At 37.0% G+C, this 20,245-nt stretch overlaps 1 protein-coding gene across 2 annotated transcripts in view; it reads right to left on the bottom strand.

The window, feature by feature from the left end:
• Positions 1 to 20,245, bottom strand: part of NALCN (sodium leak channel, non-selective) — a 380,160-nt gene that overhangs the window by 130,190 nt on the left and 229,725 nt on the right. For both annotated transcript variants that reach the window (XM_045186646.3, XM_024578981.3), the window contains exons 14-15: positions 16,434 to 16,571; positions 2,091 to 2,165 (exon numbers count right to left, since the gene is read on the bottom strand). In XM_045186646.3, coding sequence (XP_045042581.1) covers positions 2,091 to 2,165; positions 16,434 to 16,571 — 213 coding nt within the window. The remainder of the gene's footprint in view (positions 1 to 2,090; positions 2,166 to 16,433; positions 16,572 to 20,245) is intronic.

The following is a 20,245-nucleotide window of genomic DNA, read 5'->3' as shown; positions in this document are numbered from 1 at the left end:
ACCACATGGTTTATTTAAATGGGCACATTTATATCAATTTTTATTTATTGAAAATACTTAGTTAAATATAGGTTTTGGAGATAAACAAGACTGATAAGATGAAATGTCTAAGGTAACTTTCAGATGTGCAAATAACAAAGCAATTTAAACAGGTTACGTCTTTGTTTTGTTAAAAATAGAAAAGTGAGATGCAATTTGAAAATTCTGAAGGTGTAGGGCCTCCTAGAATGCAGATAGGATTTGTTTTATAGCCTTGATTGTCTTTGGTGACATCCCTATTATTCTTGCAGAGTTGATGAAGATAATCAAAGAATATCTTATCCAGTGTCTCTCCCACCAACTCCCTTTCTGACAGGGTCTATAGTCTTTGATAGAGCCAGGTATTCAAGCCAACTAACCTCCATTTAACAGAAACTATGAGAGTGGTTGATCATACCTATAATCTTTCATCCATCAATAAGATAATCTTCACACATTTTCATTTTCATTTTTTGAATATGATTTTTATTGACATAACATTGAATCTGTTTTCATAAGTAACTGGACACAGGTGACCATTTATTCTATTCCATTTCTTTTTTTTTAATGTTGTTCAAGTACAGTTTTCTGCCTTTTTCCCCCACCCCAGCCCAACACCCTAGCCCTCCCCACCTCCCTCCCATTTCCACTCCCCCCACTCCATTACTGTCCATGTGTCCTTTATAATTGTTCCTGCAAACCCTTCACCCTTTTCCCCTTAAATTCCCTCCTCTCTCCCCTCTGTTCACTATCAGCCTGTTCTCAATTTCAATGTCTTTGGTTATATTTTGCTTGTTTGTTTGTTTTGTTGATTAGGTTCCTGTTAAAGGTGAGATCATATGGTATTTGTCTTTCACCACCTGACTTATTTCACTTAGCATAATGCTTTCCAGTTCCATCCATGCTGTTGCCAAGGGTAGGAGCTCCTTCTTTGTTTCTGCTGCATAGAATTCCATTGTGTAAATGTATCATAGTTTTTTGATCCACTCATTTACTGATGGGCACCTAGGTTGCTTCTAGCACATGACTATTGTAAATTGTGCTGCTATGAACACTGGAGTGCATAGGTTCTTTTGGACTGGTGTTTCAGGGTTCTTAGGATATAATCCCAGCAGAGGAATTGCTGGGTCAAAAGGCATAAAAAGCTTGTGCATGGCTAAAGAAAACCGTATTAAAATAAAAAGAGAACCAACATTATGGGAAAACATATTTGCCAATGATACCTCAGACAAGGGTCTAATCTTCAAAATATATACAGAATTCACACAACTCCACTCTAAGAAGACAAGCAACCCACTTAAAAAATGGGCAAAGGACTTGAACAGACACTTCTCCAAGGAGGACATACAGAGGGTCCAGAGACATATGAAAAGATGCTCAGTATTGCTAGCTATCAGAGAGATGCAAATTAAAACCACAATGAGATACCACCTCACACTGGTCAGAATGGCCATCATAACCAAAGCAACAAACAACAAGTGCTGGAGAGGTTGTGGAGAAAAGGGAACCCTAGTGCACTGTTGGTGGGATTGCAGACTGGTGCAGCCACTATGGAAAACAGTATGGAATTTCCTGAGAAAACTAAAAATGGAACTGCCTTTTGACCCAGCAATTCTATTCCATTTCTTATAATCACCATGGGCACCCAGACTAAATTCTCTTTAGTGTATATAGGTCAGGCAAGTTTTAGTGTATATGGGTCAGGCTTAATATTTTTGTGATAATGATCAATGGTGTTACATATAATTATGCAAAATGGTAATTTGGCTTTGGGGCATTTCATTTTTAGACAACTTTCATTTAATGGCAGAAAAAATAGTCTCCAAATTCAATTTACTATACTATATCAATCTTACCTTTACTCATAATAATAATGTAAAAAATATTCGCTGGATAATTATAGAATAGTAAAAACATTCTTTGCTGATGTGAAGAAAAGCTAAACAAAAACATTTTGCCAACTTAGACTGTCTTAATTTATTAAAACCTTTTATTTTTTGACTTTGAAGCTCAAACTGCTCTGACATTACCTGTAAGCATGCATTTTAAAGAATTCCTTGCACGTTACTTACTTGTTTCAGCTTCTTTAGATCTTCATCAAGTTCTAAGTTGTCCAAAATAACAGCAACAAACAAACTCAGGAGGATCTATAAAATGGTTAAATAAAAATGAAAAAGACCCACATGCCATTAAGTATCAAAATATTATATGTGATATAAAATATCTACATGAAATATACACCATACAGAATGCATTAAATGAAAAATAGGCATCCAATAGTGAATCACTGCATAGGTATTTAGGTACTAATCTCAAGTACATTGAAGGAAATAAGTATGTTAATTGAAATAAACAATACACATATTAATTTGCTTATGAAGTCAGTTTAAAGTGGAAATTAAGAAAAAAATTATAACTCAATAACCCCACTTCTAAGATAATATCCAAAGAAAATAATCTGAAGTACTGATAAAATTTTTATTTACAAAGGTTCTTGATAGTTATTTGTAATAATAAAATACTGGAAATAATATCTAGCCTTATTTAAATAGTTAATACATTAATAGAGATCTCTATTATAAAATTAATGCCATTAAAAATTCTCATTCCAGTAGCTAGTCTTATAGAAGTCCTGATGTTCACACTTTTGTGAGACTTCTGGAGTCCCCACCACAATGAATATGGCTAGTCTGTGTAATCAACAGGTTACAGATATGATCACAGTGATTTGTGAGATCAGGTGATAAGAGCCACACCTCAGGTGCAAACAGCCTTGAGTGACCTGTCTTAGAAGACAATAGTCCAGCCCCAATAAAGCCCACAGCCCCAGCCAACAGCTTGATTAGAAGCTCATCAGACATTCTGAATTAGAAACACCATCTAAAGCTGTCTCAGATTCCTAACCTGCAGAAACTGCATGAGATAATAAATGTTTATTGTGGTATAAACTCTTTAAGTTGATCATAATCTGTTATCTAGCAATAGATAATTAACACACTCATAAATTTTAATTACTATTGAAAAATGCTTACAGGACAATATTAGATAGGAGTATATACAGTAGAAGTGCAACCATGTACAAAAAGGAGTAATAGATAAAAGGCTAGAAGGAGGTTCTTTAGAAATGTTACAGTGCCTGACTTTGTGAAACTGGATTTTCCTCTTTTTTTTTTTGCATTTCACCATATTTTTCAAATTAAAAAGCTTCTTTTTTAAAAGAATCATAAAAAGCTTCATATACTTCTTTTAGAATGGGTAAATAAGGTAAAAGAAAGAAAACAAAAATGCAGTATTTGAAAAACACTTTAATTTCTAGTCCCTTTTCAACTTTCAATTCTCTACAGTTCCACATTCATTTGATAATCTCTTTTTCATTCCTAATTTATATTCTTCCTTTTAATTTCTCTCTTAACAAAGTATTCCCATTTGTTAATATTTATTTAGTTTTCTTCCTGTTGAATTAGTCACCACCTCAGACCTCGCAGCTCCTGCTAAGATCTCTGATTCACAGTGGCACTTCAGGTGTTAGTTTCTTCAGGCTGCTGTAACAAATTGCACAGGTTTAGTGGCCTAAAACAACATAAGTGCATTCTATGACAGTTCTGGAGGTCAGAAGTCCAAAATCAAGTTGTCAGCTGGACATGTTCCCTCCAAAGCTCTAGGGGAGGATCCTTTCTCTCCTCTTCCAGCTTCTGGTGGCCCCAGGTGTTCCTTGGCTTGTGGCTGCATTACTGCAATCTCTTCCTCTGTCTCCATATGGCTTTCTCTTTCTCCCTGTATCTTGTCCTCATCTATCTCTTACAAGAACACTTGCCATTGGATTTAGGGTCCACCTGGGTAATCTAGGATGATCTCATCTCAAGATCCTCAATTTAATTACATCTGCAAATACCCTTTTCCCAAATAAGGTCACAATAAAAGGTCCTGGACTTAGAGCATGGACATATATTCTTGGAGGGCCCCCAGTCAATCTCTTCCACTCTACACCTGGTCTCTGGCTTAGGCCATTGTTCCTACAATGGTGTTGTTCCTATACACTGACTCTCAATGCCCAGGGAGGTTTGGAAGTTCTACAGTTGCAGGCAGAAGTATGGGAGACATGTTCTTAGGAGACCTGTCAGGCAACTCCCCAACGCTATCTAGGCTGCCCCTTGTCCATGTGGGGCCCCTAGCAAGGCTATTTTCCCCCCATCTTCAAATAAGAAGTGGGAACAAGACAAATCTTGAATGTCAGAGCACATCCAGGTTGGTACCAGTACTGTTGTTATCCCTGAGAGTGGCATGCCACCCTGCCACCCAAACATGCTTTGCCTCCCTTCCTCTTTCTAGAGCTTTCTGCCTCCTTCATGTTCTATCCCAGAAAACATTCTCCTTTCTTTTCAGAAAGCAGGAATGTGAAGGAAAATTGCAGTGTGGCTTCAGGGTGGGACATACAAGTGTGAAGACTGACAAAGAGAAACTAAACCCAAGCAGAATATCGCATGCATAGTTTTGTGCCTTCCAAGCATTTAGACTTCTGAGAGCCAATTTGGTAAAATTTGGTGCATCTTCTGAAAGTTACTTATTTAAGATTGTGAGTCACTGAGTCCAACCCTGTGGTATCAAGACAACAAGATACCAAGGAAAAGAATGATTTTGGCAGATAGAGAATTGTGAGAAAGACTTTCTAGGTGTTATGAACAAAAACAGGATTTTGGGAGCATGTGTCTAATTAAGGGCCTGCTGAGCAGCTAAGATCAGCCAGCATGGCTGCCAGAGAGAAGGCTGGGGTGGGCTACAGAGGTAGGAGAGGGTGGTTGTAATAATCACAAAGTGATGACTTTAGTTTCTTCTCTGTTAATTTTTTTCTTTCAGATGATTTTATTGATTTTCTTTTTAATACATATAATATATTTTAAACTGGATCATTGCAATGGTAACTGGACAATGAACAGTTTGACAAAAGGTTATTAAGTATATAAGATTTTATTTATTTATTTTATAAAGTACATTTTATACATTCTTCTTAGAGAAAAGAGAAAAAAGCTACCCTCACAGCAGAAGGACAGAGAAATGGATGTGGGATGCTAGCTGCACTTTCTCCTTGCCATGTAGATAAGAGTTTGATTTTCACTGTAGAATGAAGGCAAGACTCAAAAAGGAAAGGCTTTGGTTTTGTTAGGAAAAGTGCTGAAGGGCCTTTGCAGTTTGAAAGTCCCAGGCTTACAGAATTGAGACAAGAGTTTGGGAATGGGTTTGACAATAAATTTAAGAGCTACATAAGAGAAAGTTTATAGTTGCCTTTAAACCATAATTAAACCCAAATTCATTTAGCAGATACCCTTGAATGTTTAAGCATCACTGCTTAATTAACATGACAATGTGATGGCAAAACCAGTAACTATTTAAAAATATATGTAGAGCTTAAGTTTCTTCCCCAAACTATCTGTACATGGACTTTTAGCTTGATCCTTGTCACTTTGTTCCTGAAGGCACTGCCATAGGGGGAGGACTTGGCACGCAGGGTGAGAAGTGACCAAAGTCTGGCTTTGACTGTCTCTTTGGAATGCTGATAGATGATGCAGGAGAGGTGGGATTAATGACCCTGTAGCCCATTGTGAGGAGGTGAGAATTACATTGTAGTTCTTTTCTCAGACTCTAGTAAGGTGGCAATAACCACTGTGATAAAGAATTAGAAGTGAAGGGAGGGTGGCAGCTTGGTTTCCATTATTTTTAATTTACACTGTCAGTGAGACATCATTTTTCTACAAACCCAGTGCTGTGAGGAATTGGACTGGGGGTGTGGACTGAAGGGGGTGTCTGCTACTTCCCAGTGCATGGTAGTGAACATGGGAGTAGGGGATGAATCCTTTTCATGAAAGCAAAAACCATTCCTCAATTCCTGTGTCTTATTCATGTTTGTTCTGTTTTTACAGAAACTTGAGGTAATGCTCATTAATAATCTGAACTCATTACATTGATGTCTAAATTTTATTTCCATTCAATGCCTACCTAACTTAAAATGCTGCATGTGCTGTGTCAAAAGTTTCCTCATAGCCACTGAATGTGATTCACAAGTTTATATTAAAATGTTATTAATATAATAAAGACATTTTACAAGGGCTTGCCATGTTGAATCAAAGAGCTTCATCATTTGCATGAAACACCTTTATATTTTGCTAGTTCTAAATTATGGCTGGGGTGGGGGGAGTGGTGGGGGTAAATGCAGACAACTATAATTGAACAACAAGAAAATAATTTTTAAAATTATGCAACTGACCTATTCTGCTTTATTTTTTAATATTTAGATTTATATAATATTAAATTTGTAATGTGGCATCAAATACTATATCACTATTTTTTTAATGATGTAATTTCCAGGGGAATAAAGACTAACAATATACCCTTTCATTTCCTCTGGTGCTTTGTTAAAGCACAAATGATATATCCTTTCAATATTTCATTTGTGTAATGCTTTACAAAAAAAATATATATATATATATTCATGCCGTGGCTACTGGCCACTTTTAACAGGTCTCTAACATTCCATTATATGAATATGCAACAAAAGTATTTATTCTCCTTGTAATATACAACTGATAATACAGTCACTTCCTTATTCTGTGATCACTGTTGAAACATGAATCACCAATGTCAATGAAAAAATGAAGAATAAATATTAAAGTTTTCCAGGTATTTAAGTCTTTATTTTCATAAGATTATAATACCCATTCACAAGATACTTTTAGCATTGGCAATGCATTCAGTGTGGAAAATGCCACACATCAGGTCTCTAGAAGCCTGGCAAGTATCCTTAGAATTTTTGTGAACGACATAGCAACATATTGGTGGGATGTTGCCCTTCTAACTTAGTGGAATTCAAAGCATTCTTTTCCAGGTTCAATATGGCTCCTGCCTCAGAGTCTTAAGAGGTGTTCAGGTACAACAAATCCTTATGACCCCTCTTCTCTTTTTCTAACTACTCCTCTCATGCCTTACATGCTTCTGAAAAAGCCAGACTCACCTGAGCTAAGGATTCATAGGTATCACCATATTTTAAGTTTTATATGTTTAACCACAGCAAACTTTTTTTCTTGCATTTATCCATAGTCCATTTCAGCAAAATTCAATAAACTACAGAATTTGTATTTCTAGTTTCATGATGTCCTCCACTTTTTTTGTTTGGATATGAACATTCTGTCCAATGTACTCATTTTTGGGTTTTCATGATTAAGACTGCTGAAAATTATGGCTTATTTTATAAGAGGGCAGCCTTACCATTTTAGAATGTGTTTTCTTGACTGAGGACTTCTGTGCCTGTAGCTGCATATCCTATTTTGTATTCTCCTGACCTCTACATATAGTTATGCCTAAACTTAGATATCCATCCATTTTCATTGTCATTTCTTTTCTAAAGTTTAATGTTACTATTTTCCTTTCCTTTTTCTATAGCTTAAAGATAGCCCTTTAGCTGAAATGTCAGCTTTAATCTTATTTCTTTCTTTACTATGAACTCTATTAAAATTTCTATTTTTTAAAAATTATTCTCAAATATAAAATAGAATCTGGTCAACAACCCATATTCTTGTGTGTTTTTTTCCCCCTTCTTACCATTTATAATCACACTATCCTAGAATGTTTTGTAGGCTATAGTCAGAAACAATCTCACTTTTTATACAAAGGCAAATGTAATCAGAGCACTGTAAAATGGGAAATGTTCAACACAGATGCACTTTTAAATGAATTCTATAAAATCAAATTACATATTTAATTTACACTTTGGAGTGCCCATTTTTGTCAGCAAAATATGACTATCTCAGAAAGATGCCAATGCAGAAGCAAAATCAAATGATTGCTGTGTTAATTTAAGCACTTCCAAGGTAACAAAAAGACTACCCACAATGGATGCTTAATTACATTTGCTCTCTTTCAATATTCACATCACAGGGCTTTCCTTTGAAACAATAATGAGGGGAAAAGCACTGAGAATAAAAAAAAGAGAAAATAGAGTCTTTCAGTTGGTTAAGGCTTCCATGGTCTTTAATCCCCAAATCATTGGCAAAAGTGAAGGAAAAGATGAATTCCACAAGCATTTGGAAAACTGAAGCTAGGACAGAAATACAGAATGTGTACCTGGCCTATGAGAGAGCCATTTCAAAGGGATTATAGATAATGGTTGTGAATATGCATTTGCTAAACACTTAAGCTTAATTTTCATTGTGAGCTGGAAAATGGGTGCCCCCAGGGGGCAATAGAACAGCCTGCTGTTTCTTTATGCCAGAACAAACTGCAGTGAAACATTTTTTTTTTCCTTTTTTGCTGCTTGGTACATGCAGGTCCCTGGGAAGACTAAATCAGGAGCTCACCACAGGTTGTAAGGCAACAATAGCCAGCATGGATTAACAAACAATCAGAGCTTGTGCGTGTGTGTGTGTGTGTGTGTGTGTGTATGGACTTATTTTTTCATTTGGGTTGCAATACTTTGTAGTATTTTGCCAAAAGACACATACAATTTAACAAAAATTCTCATTTTAAGGTAAGTTCAAGGCTAAAGACAGACTTATGGAATGGAGATTTCTAACTTACTAAATATTGTTTTTAAGAGAGTGTGATTTTGTATATATATATGTATACATACACACACACACATACAAACACTATCACAGGCTTATCATGTCCACGCACATATTTACATGTTGTCCACAAACAAAGTCTGACTACTTTACTGCTAATATTTTAAACTCTATTTCAGATCAGGTAGAGCTGGAATGACTGGGAAGCAAATGTTTGTTCTGTGGGCACTGATTGCCTAGCAACAACATGTACTCACAGCTGTTTTATCACTTGTATCTTTAGGCCTTGAATCGTAGGTTTTATTGGCTTGTTTGTGTTTACTAGTCTTATTTCTGTACTAGTTATAGGCCCAAAGAGGACAGATATTAAGATCTTCCCCACTTCAATTAGAATGTAAGTTACTACTTAACACATATTAGTTGAGATTTAGTAAGACTGCTGAATCAAATTGAACTTAACAGAGCCCATTACAATGATGGTCAGTCTGAGAGAAAACAAGAAACGAAATACTGGTCATACTTTAAACAAAATCTCAGTGAACTGGGGAAGTATCTTGAGTCCCTAGATATTTTGAGTAGCATAGAAGTAACACTCTGTTTTAGTTTAGTTATAGAGTGTTATCTTTTTTTAAAATTTTTATTGTTATTCAATTACAGTTGTATGCCTTTTCTCCCCATCCCTCCACCCCACCCCAGCTGAACCCACCTCCCTCCCCCACCTCCACCCTCCCCCTTGATTTTGTCCATGTGTCCTTTATAGTAGTTCCTGTAATCCCCTCTTCCCTAGAGTGTTATCTTTAACTGAATTAATTAGTTTTCATTTAAAAAGTCATTTGTAAATTTAAATATCTGTATAGCTGACCTTTTTGCTTTAAGTTCATAATCAAAGACAACTAAATATCTCAAAATTAAAAATCTAATATACCGTGTTTGAGAAAAGTCAATTTGAGTTTTATTTAAACAGTGTATCTCACCTAAATTAAACTAGATATAAACAGTAAGTTGAGATGCACTAAAGACCTAAAGGTAAAAGACAAAAATTTAAAACAATTAGAAGGTAGAAGACAATATTTTTATTACCTCAGGGTGAGGAAGAATATCTTAAGCATGTGTCCAAAACAAATATTGACCATAAGTGAAAAATTGATAGTTTGACCACATCAAAATATAATGTCAGACCTGCTCAAGGAGATAGTGGTGAGGTAGGTGGGAGCAGAGCCCAGTTCTCCCTGCACACAGCTGGAACACCTAGCCAATCTTCTGAGGAACAGAGTGAACAGCAAATGGAATCCCAGCTTATATGAAGTTTGGAGGCCAAAAATTGTAGAGGACATTGATAAACAGACGGTAAGGAGATTGTGTGGCAATGCTAAGGTCCCTGGGATCTGCGCAGGGACTAGGTTGCTGTGGTCCTCAGCCCAGTGCCTGCCACAGGATACCTGGAGGGAGAGTTAAATCACCAGCTCCCTCCCCTACCAGAGCAGGGAGGGCAGCCTGGCATCAGGAGGGAACTGGATGCTTGAAGTCTCTGGGGGGAATAGAGACTAAGTGGGAGACACACAAAGGTGGTATACACCCCCTGGGACTTTGGATGCAGGCTAGGTCATTACCAGAGAAACTGGGGAGCTGGCCAACACCTGGAGAAGGGAGAAGAATTGGGCCCTGTCAGGCCCTGATCCGGATAGTCTCCAGTCTGGTTAGAAAGTTGGGCTGTGTGAAAAGCTAGGCACTTGTTAAGAACTGCAGGCTTAAACAAGAGGCTTTTACTAAAAAAAAAAGGCTCTCAGCCACTTCGTAAGGAACTCTCAAGCAGCAGCTGGCTCACACCGCTCCCTTAGCAGCTGATTTGCTTACCCTGAGGCTGATTTGAGTCTCGTGCCCATGCTGGACTCTGGCCTAGCCTGGAAGCTGATTTACACTGGTTGCCCAGAGGCTCAATGGAGCCACTTGCCTGGTGGGGGGCTCTAGTCACGGTGGATTCTCAAATAGCAAGGAAGAGGTGTACTGCATGGGCCTCACACAACTGGTGGATTAAAGGTGCAGGACTGGTGTAGATGGACAGCAGGGGCCTGGCAGCTCTTGGAGGACATGGGATGGAGGCTGGGCAAATGTGAATATTACAGTCCAGACCTGGCACTCATCCTCCCAAAACCATAGGAAGGGAGAAAAACGAACCCCAGCCCCCATCCTCCTGTGGCATCCAGGAAGGCCAGCAGAACTCACTCAGTGGGTTTAAAGTCAGTGGGACATTTGTTTTGCTTTCCTCTCCTTTTTTCTTTTCTTCCCCTAAGTGAGACAATACGACTTGGAGTTGTGAAAGGTCCAGAGACAGATCCAAGGAGGGAGCACAAGGCTAACCCCAACAACTGAGAAACTGAGACAAGTTAACTTTGCTAACCCATAGAACTGGCATTTTAGTGTTTATTTGTATTATTATTAATTTTTTCATTATTTTTACTTTTTATTAATATTTTTTACTTTCTCTTCTTTCTGTTTAGTTTTCATCATTTTATTTCTCTGTTTAATTGCACTGTTTGGTTATCCTTATTCTCTCTATCACATACTATTTTAATTTTCCTTCTTTCTCTTCACTCCTGTTCCAATAATACACTCCTTTTGGTCATGTACTTTCTATTCTTGTTATCCAAATCATATATTTCTTGTCATATTATTGTTGTTCCAGTACTATTGTAAATAATTGTCATTTCATACAATTGTACATACTATACAGCACCCCTCCCTGATATGAGTCCAACTCACTTTATTCCTGAGCTTTATTATTGTTGTGATTAACTCTATTCTCTTGCACATTATGCCTACTTTCTATCCTCTACTCTCACTATATCTCATCATCTAATCTTGCATAAGAACTCTGTTTTCTGGATTCAGCTCAGAATCTTCCTCCCCTATAACAAGAGTCTTATCTCTCTTTCACCTTTTATAAAAAGTCACTAGTTGGGTGAAATATCACAGTTAATGCTATACTTATCCAAAGGATCTCCTATCTCTTCTCTACTTCTTGGTATTTTAAATCCCATAAAATACTCTCTCTCTGTCTTAATCCCCTTTGACTACCCCCTGCCACTGATCACATACAAGATTAGGTGGGAGCTGTGAACATTAGTTAGTATACCCAGGGGAGGAGAGAACCCACTAACAAAGGAACCACCAAAAAGTAAAAACCCAAGTACAATAAAAGAGCCCACAAAAACAGAAGAAAGGGCAAACATAGAGCATGGAACATTTTCAAAGATAAACCACATGATAGGACACAAAACAAGCTCAACAAATTCAAGAAAATTGAAATCTTATCAAACATTTTCTCTGATCACAAGGGAATGAAACTAGAAACCAACCTCAAGGAAAAAACTCAAAAACACTCAAACTCATGGAAATTGAATACCATGCTACTAAACAATGAATGGGTCAAGGATGAGATCAAGGAAGAAATAAAAAAATTCTGGAAACAAATGAAAATGAACGCACAACAGTCCAAAACTTATGGGACACAGTGAAGGCAGTCCTAAGAGGGAAGTTTATAGTGTACTTCCTACCTAAAAAAGACAGAAACATTTCAAATAAATAACCTAACCCTATATCTACGAGACCTGAAGGAACAACAAACAAACCCCAGAGGGAGCAGAAAGAAGTAAATAACCAAGATCAGAGCAGAATTAAATGACATACAGACATAAATCCAGGATCTGGTTCTTTAAAAAAATAAACAAAATCAACAATCCTTTAAGCAGATTCATCACGGAAAAAAGAGAGAGGACCCAAGTAAACATAATCAGAAATGAAAGGGGAGAGATTACAACTGATACTACAGAAATACAAAGGATTGTAAGAAATTACTCTGAAGAACTATGCCAAAAATATGAAAACTTAGGTGAAATGGAGAAATTTCTAGAAAAATATAATCTTCCAAAACTCAATGAAGAAGAAGCAGAAAACCTGAATGGACAAATAACCACTGATGAAATTGAATCAGTAATCAAAAAACTCCAGGCACACAAAGGCCCAGAAGACTCCCAAACTCTTTTTATGAAGGCAGCATCATCCTAATCCCATAACCAGATAAAGACACAACAAAGAAAGAAAATCACAGGCCAATATCGCCAATGAGCATAGTGGCTAAAATCCTCAACAAAATATTGTCAATCCGCATCTGGCAATACATTGAAAAGATCACACACCATGACCAAGTAGGATCCATGTCAGAGATGTAAGGATGGTTCACTATTCACAAATCAATAAATGTAATATATCACATAAACAAAAGGAAAGTTAAAAAACACATGACCATATCAATAGATGGGAAAAAGCATTTGATAAGGTACAACACCCATTTATGATGAAAACACTCAGTAAAGTGGGAATGGGGGAACATTCCTCAAACTAATAAAGGTCATATACGAGAGACCTACAGTCAACATCATACTCAATGAGCAAAATCTTAGAGCTTTCCCAATAAGATGAAGAACAAGACAAGGTTGTCCACTTTCACCACTTCTATTCAACATAGTAGTGGAACTCCTAGCCATAGCAATTAGACAAGAAAAAGAAATAAAAGGCATCCACAATGGAAAGGAGAAAGAAAAACTGTCATTGTTTGCAGATGACATGATAGTGTACATAGGAAATCCTATAGAATCCACCAAAAAACTACTCAACCTAATAAATGAATTTGGCAAAACAGCAGGATACAAAGTCAGTATTCAGAAATCAAAGGCATTTTTGTATATCAATAATGAAACATCAAAAACAGAAAACAGGGAAAAGATCCCATTTGATATAGTGACAAGAAAAATAAAGTACCTAGGAATAAACCTAACCAAGGAGGCAAAAGATCTATACTCAGAAAAGTATAGCAGCAACACTGAAGAAAGAAATTAAGGAAGGCACAAACAAATGGAAGCATGTACCATGCTCATGGATTGGAAGAATTAACATCATCAAAATGGCCATACCACCCAAAGCAATTTATAGATTCAATGCAATCCTTATTAAAATACCAATGACATATTTCACAGATATAGAACAAACATTTCAAAAATTTATATGAAGCCATAAATGACCCCAAATAGCTGCAGCAATGAAGAATAAGGTAGGAAAGATCACAAAACCTGATATTAAAGTGTATTACAAGGCCACTGTAATCAAAACAGCCTGGTACTGGCATAAGAACAGCACACATACCAATGGAACAGAACAGAGAATTTCTGTGTTCTGTTCCCAAGTCTATATGGTCAATTAATATTTGACAAAGGGGGAAGAAGGATAAAATGGAGTAAAAATAACCTCTTCAACAAATGGTGTTGGGAGAGCTGGACACCTACATACAAGAAAAATGAAACCTGATCGCCAGCTTACACAATAAACAAAAGTAAATTCAAGGTGGATAAAAGGCTTAAATATAAGTCATGACACCATTAAAGTCATATAGAAGAACATAGTCAAGAAAATCTCAGATATTCCACATAGCAACATTTTCACTGGTATTTCCCCTAGAGCCAGGGACATAAAGGAAAGAATAAAAAAGTGGGATCTCTGAAAATAGAAAGCTTCTGCATGGCTAAAGAAAACAGCATTAAAATGAAAAGAGAACCAAACATAAGGGAAAACATATTTGCCAATGATACCTCAGACAAGGGTTTGATCCCCAAAATATTTAAAGAACTCACATGACTCCACTCCAGGAAGACAAACAACCCAATTAAAAAATGGGCAAGGACTTGAACAGACACTTCTCCAAGGAAGACATACAGAGGGCCCAGAGACATAAGAAAAGATGCTCAGCATTGCTTGCCATCAGAGATATGCAAATTAAAACCACAATGAGTTACCACTTCACACCGGTGAGAATGGCCATCATAAACAAATCAACAAACAAATGTTGGAGAGGAAGTGGAGAAAAGGGAACCCTAGTGCACTGTTGGTGGGAATGCAGACTGGTGTAGCCACTGTGGAAAGCAGTATGGGATTTCCTCAGAAAATTAAAAATGGAACTGCCTTTTGACCCAGCAATTCCGCTGCTGGGATTATATCCTAAGAACCCTGAAACAGTAATCCAAAAGAACCTGTGCACCTCAATGTTCATAGCAGCACAATTTACAATAGTCAAGTGCTAGAAGCAACCTAGGTGCCCATCAGTAAATGAATGGATCAAAAAACTATGGTACATTTACACAATGGAATTCTATGAAGCAGAAAGAAAGAAGGAGCTCCTACCCTTTGTGACAGCATGGATGGAACTGGGAAGCATTATGCTAAGTGAAATAAGCCAGCTGGTGAGGGACAAATACCTTATTCTCTCACCTTTAACTGGAACATAATCAACAGAAGAAAAAAGCAAACAAAATTTAACCAGAGACATTGAAGTTAGGAACAATCTAACAATAGCCAGAGGGGAAGGGAGAAGGGACAGTGGGGAGAAGGGTTTTCATAAACTACTACAAAGGACACATGGACAAAACCAAGGGGGAGGGTGGAAGCAGGGGATGGAGGTGGGTTTGGCTGAGGTGGGGTAGAGAGGTGGAGAGAAAATGCAGACAAGTGTAATGAACAACAATAAAATAATTTAATAATTGAAAAAAATGAATTGTTTTCATCTAATACTACTAATAAAAATATTAATAACAAAAAATAAACTAAAAATATAAAAGAAAAGGAGAAAAAAACAAACAAAAAATAAAATTAGAAGGGATTTTAGAGATCATATGCAATTTGCTTTATTTTAATAACTCTTTGGAAGAGGTTTGATTTGATGCAAACATTTTCAGTGACCATACTAAGTTTCCAAATCTAGGGAAGTAGCAATAATTAGTAGCAAGATCATATGAGAAGAGGCAGACCTGGGGACATTCTGACTCTAACATTTACACTCTGTGTGACATTGGGCAAATTACTTTAACTCCTCTGAGCCTCAGTTTCATCATCTGTAAAGTGGAAATGTTACATAACTTGGTTATTCCAAATATTAGTAATAAAATTGTGAAGTATTTTGCCTTTCAATAGTAGTAGCAGTTGTCTTAATTTCATGTGTTCCTAGTAAATAATAACATTTTGGGACCCTAACTTGGAGCTTTTAACATAAGAGTAGAGCTTAAGTTTGCTTCTTAAACATGCACCAATTTATTACATAATGATGTACATTTCTCACTAGAAAGACCTGAGAGTTATATCCCTTAGTATGTCATAGTCCACATTTCATAACATTTTTCTTTTTAATAAAAATACATTGAAGAGACAACTCTGTGTGACAAAAGTCATTTTTTTCTTGGATTTGGTATTCAGTTTTTATTGTCCTTTTAAAATATTTACTGCTATGTGTTTAATTTTTCCCTATCTCTTTCTTTCCATTACCTATAGCACAAAAACACCGAGCTGATTTATATTTAACTGACTGTACCCTGAAGTTTCCAGTGACTATCTTCAATTTAATTACAGCTGTGAAGAAGATGAAGTGAAGTTAGAGTGTCTCTACAAGATTATAAAATAATAATTAATAATTAATAATAATAATAATAATAATAATGTAGGTCTGGTTTGATCCTTAGATATCTAGAGTGTGAATGACTAGAGATGTTTAAATTGGTATATAAATGTGAGATTTCTATTTTGTCTTGTTTTCCTCATGCAAACACTTACACGTAAAGGAGACAACTTCTTATTTACATCTGAACTCTCATTCCTCAAGTTCATTTATTCAAAGAAATTGAATATGGAAGGGACCTCATCCAAGAAGACTACTCTATATTGGTTTTCTGGCTCTCATTCAGAGATTCAAAGTAGGCCAAAAACCTGTTGTTGTTCATCCCATTATGAATTCTAAGACACAATTGAAAGAAGTGCTAAACTCACCAGAGTGGCAAAAAGATGATAGAGAATGAAATAGATGGCAACCACAGGTGCCCACATGTGTCCCACAGCATTTAGAGTTTGGTCCATCACATCCACCCATCCTTCCTGGGTAAGGATCTGGAACATGGACATAAATGCCTACAGAGGAAAAGAATGGACATATTAAACACCAGCTTTAGGCTCGCATACAATTGAAAATTATTATACGATGTTTGAGGACTTTGATCTCAATATTATTGATCTTCATCTGATTGTTTAGGGGAATAACAGTTTTAATTCAACAGAGGGGAAATGGCCGGGAACTACAGATCATAAAAACCTATCTAACTATTCAGTGTGGAAAACTAAAATAATTGTCCTGAATTAAAATAAGCCTTGTTGGTGGTAAACACTGTTGAGAAAAATTAGAAAAGAAGTTAGGATCTTAGCTTATTTGCTTTTCTTTTCTCTACTCTAAGTAAGCTAGGTATTTAACATTTTCAACAGATTATTGCAAGTTTTTGGGGGGTTTTTTTTGCTGCTAAGCACAACTTGTTTTTATAATGAATTATATTTAATTGTCTAAAGGAATATGAGAATAACCTTTTTACTTTTATAATACTCATCTATCAAATTATTTGTTATATTAAAAACATGAGAATCTTTAAAAAAGAAATATTTAAAAATAATATTGCCATGCTAAGCAACTTGATAAAGACAAATACATTTTCATAATTTTTTTTTTTTCAGAGCCCAGAGTCAAGATGATGGAAGAAGCCAAGACTAAAAAATACAGAGCATTCCAACAAAATTCGGCTAAACCATAGGACTCTTACTCTCGGCAAGATCTGTGGTTAGTTCCATTCTTGCATGTTCTTCTTATTAATTAAATGATAATGACTATATCTCTAATTCATCTACCCTGTACACATTAGTGGACGATAAATGCTTCCTGATTAGAACTTATTATGACATCTGGGAAAGATGACAACTGGAATATACTGGCTTTTTGAAAATGTCTTTAGATGGAGAACCAAGATGGTGGCGTAGCTAGACACACTGCACCTCCTCGCACAACCAGAAATGACAGAAAATCAAATGATGAGGAAGTCTGACACCAAGGAAATAAAAAATAAACATTCACCCAGACCAGTAGGAAGGGCAGAGATGGGCAGCCGAGGCGGAGAGGACTCGCGTTGCTGTGGCGGGACCGAGACTGGTGGAGTGTGGGACAAATGGGGCAGGCAGTTTGACCACTAGCAGACCCTGTGGCCCCACATTTGCTCATAGATAAACTGGACGAATGGTGGGGAGCAAAGCAGACCGCGTAACCAAGGTCTCTAGTGCGATGAAATAAAGCCTCAAACTTCTGATTGAAAACACCCTTGGGGTTTGGGCAGCAGGAGAGACTCCCTGCCTCACAGGAGAGGTTGCTGGAGAGACCCACAGGGGCCTAGAGTGTGCACAAGCCCACCCACTCGGGAACCAGCACCAGAGGAGCCCAGTTTGATTGTGGGTAGCAGAGTGAAAGATTGAGGTTGGGTGGAGAGGGGAGCAGGCGCCATTGCTCCCTCTCAGCCTCTCCCCCACATACAGCATCACAGTGCAGCGACCAGCATCCCCCTGCCCCGGGGAAACACCTAAGGCTCCGCCCTTTTAAATAACAGACGCGCCAAGACACACACAAAAAAAAAAATGGCCCAAATGACAGACCACTTCAAAGCTCCAGAAAAAATACAACAAATACAACTAAGCAAGGAAGAGATAGCCAACCTATTGGATGCACAGTTCAAAACACTGGTTATTAAGACGCTCACAGAATTGGTTGAATTTGTTCGAAAACTAGATGAAAAAACGAAGGCTATGCCAAGACAAACAAAGGAAAATGTACAGGGAACCAATAGTGATGTGAAGGAAACTGGGACTCAAATCAATGGTGTGGACCAGAAGATAGAAAGAAACATCCAACCAGAAAAGAATGAAAAACAAGAATTCGGAAAAATGAGGAGAGGCTTAGGAACCTCCAGGACATCTTGAAACGTTCCAACATCCGAATTATAGGGGTGCCAGAAGGAGAAGAGGAAGAACAAAAAATTGAAAACTTATTTGAACAAATAATGAAGGAGAACTTCCCGAGTCTGGCAAAGGAAATAGACTTCCAGGAAGTCCAGGAGGCTCAGAGAGTCCCAAAGAAGCTGGACCCAAGGACGAATACACCAAGGCACATCATAATTACATTACCCAAGATTAAAGAGAAGGAGAGAATCTTAGAAGCAGCAAGAGAAAAGGACACAGTTACCTACAAAGGGGTTCCCAGAAGACTGTCAGTTGATTTCTAACAAGAGACCTTACAGGCAAGAAGGGGCTGGCAAGAAGTATTCCAAGTCATGAAAGGCAAGGACCTACATCCAAGATTGCTCTATCCAGCAAAGCTATCATTTAGAATGGAAGGGCAGTTAAAGTGCTTCTCAGATAAGGTCAAGTTAAAGGAGTTCATCATCACCAAGCCCTTATTATATGAAATGTTAGAGGGACTTATCTAAGAAAAAGAAGATAAAAAAATATGAACAGTAAAAATGACAGCAAACTTACAGTTATTAACAACCACACCTAAAACAAAAACAAAAGCAAACTAAGCCAACAACTAGAACAGAAACAGAACCACAGAAATGGAGATCACATGGAGGGTTATCAACAGGGGACTGGGAGGGGGAGAGAGGCGGGGAAGGTACAGAGAATAAGTAGCATAAATGATAGGTGGAAAATAGACAGGGGGAGGGTAAGAATAGTGTAGGAAATGTAGAAGCCAAAGAACTTATAAGTATGACCCATGGACATGGACTATAGGGGGGGAATGTGGGAGGGAGGGGGTGGACAGGATGGGGTAGAGTGAGGGGGGGAATGGGACAACTGTAATAGCATAATGAAAAAATATATTTAAAAAATCAACTGCAAAAAAATCCATAAAAAAGATTAAAAAAGGTCTTTATAGGCCATAGTACAATGAAAACTTAAATTGAATTCTCAGGTAGTGAGTCTCCAAGAAATAAAGTGCAGTATAATACAAAGATGAACTGATTCCAAGATAAAAGCTCTGTTACATAGATTAGAATTTCAGAGACAAAGGACTTTAAGGATAATCTAATCTGACTCTTTCTTTTTAAAAATAAGAAAAATGAGGCTTAAGGATGATAGGTGATTAGCCCAAAGTTACTCTACTAATTTGTAGCACTAACAGAAGTATTACTTAAGTGTTTTGAATCCAAAGTACGTACTTTTCCAAGTATTGCTTCCTGTGTTTTGTGAAGTCTTGAACCTACTACCTCTCAGGCCTACTCACACAGTGAGGTCTCTCACCAAAGCTTCCTTTACTACAGATAGTTAACTTTTTTAGAAGGTGTTCCATGATCAACATATAATAGACCCATTTGAACAAAGGAAAAACTAACAAATCTTGAAGTAGGAGATACATTCTTATACTTACCCTTTGTCCATGTGCAAAACACTTAACTTCTCCTTGAGTTACTTTCCCAGCAATCTTATTACCCTATGAAGTGTTTTGTTTATAAAAGTATGAACTATGTTGAAACTGATACTTGAACCCAGGATCATCAAGAACAAAATAATACTTTCCTTGTCAGGTGCCTAAGAGAATGTTAGCTTTCACTCATTATACAAATGCTTCAGGGAAATTTTCAACACATCATTTAACCTCATATGTGTGCCAGGACTTATCATTGGGGATAATTTTTTTCCCTGTATTTTTTCTGTTGAATATTTATTACTTCCAAAGGAAGGATCACAAGTTCCAAAGATATTTCTCATGAAAAATA

The sequence above is a fragment of the Desmodus rotundus genome, chromosome 13 (genome assembly GCF_022682495.2).
Source record: "Desmodus rotundus isolate HL8 chromosome 13, HLdesRot8A.1, whole genome shotgun sequence".
Lineage (NCBI taxonomy): Eukaryota > Metazoa > Chordata > Mammalia > Chiroptera > Phyllostomidae > Desmodus > Desmodus rotundus.
Note: the sequence above shows the minus strand (reverse complement) of the source record. Positions and strands in the feature narration are given on the sequence as shown.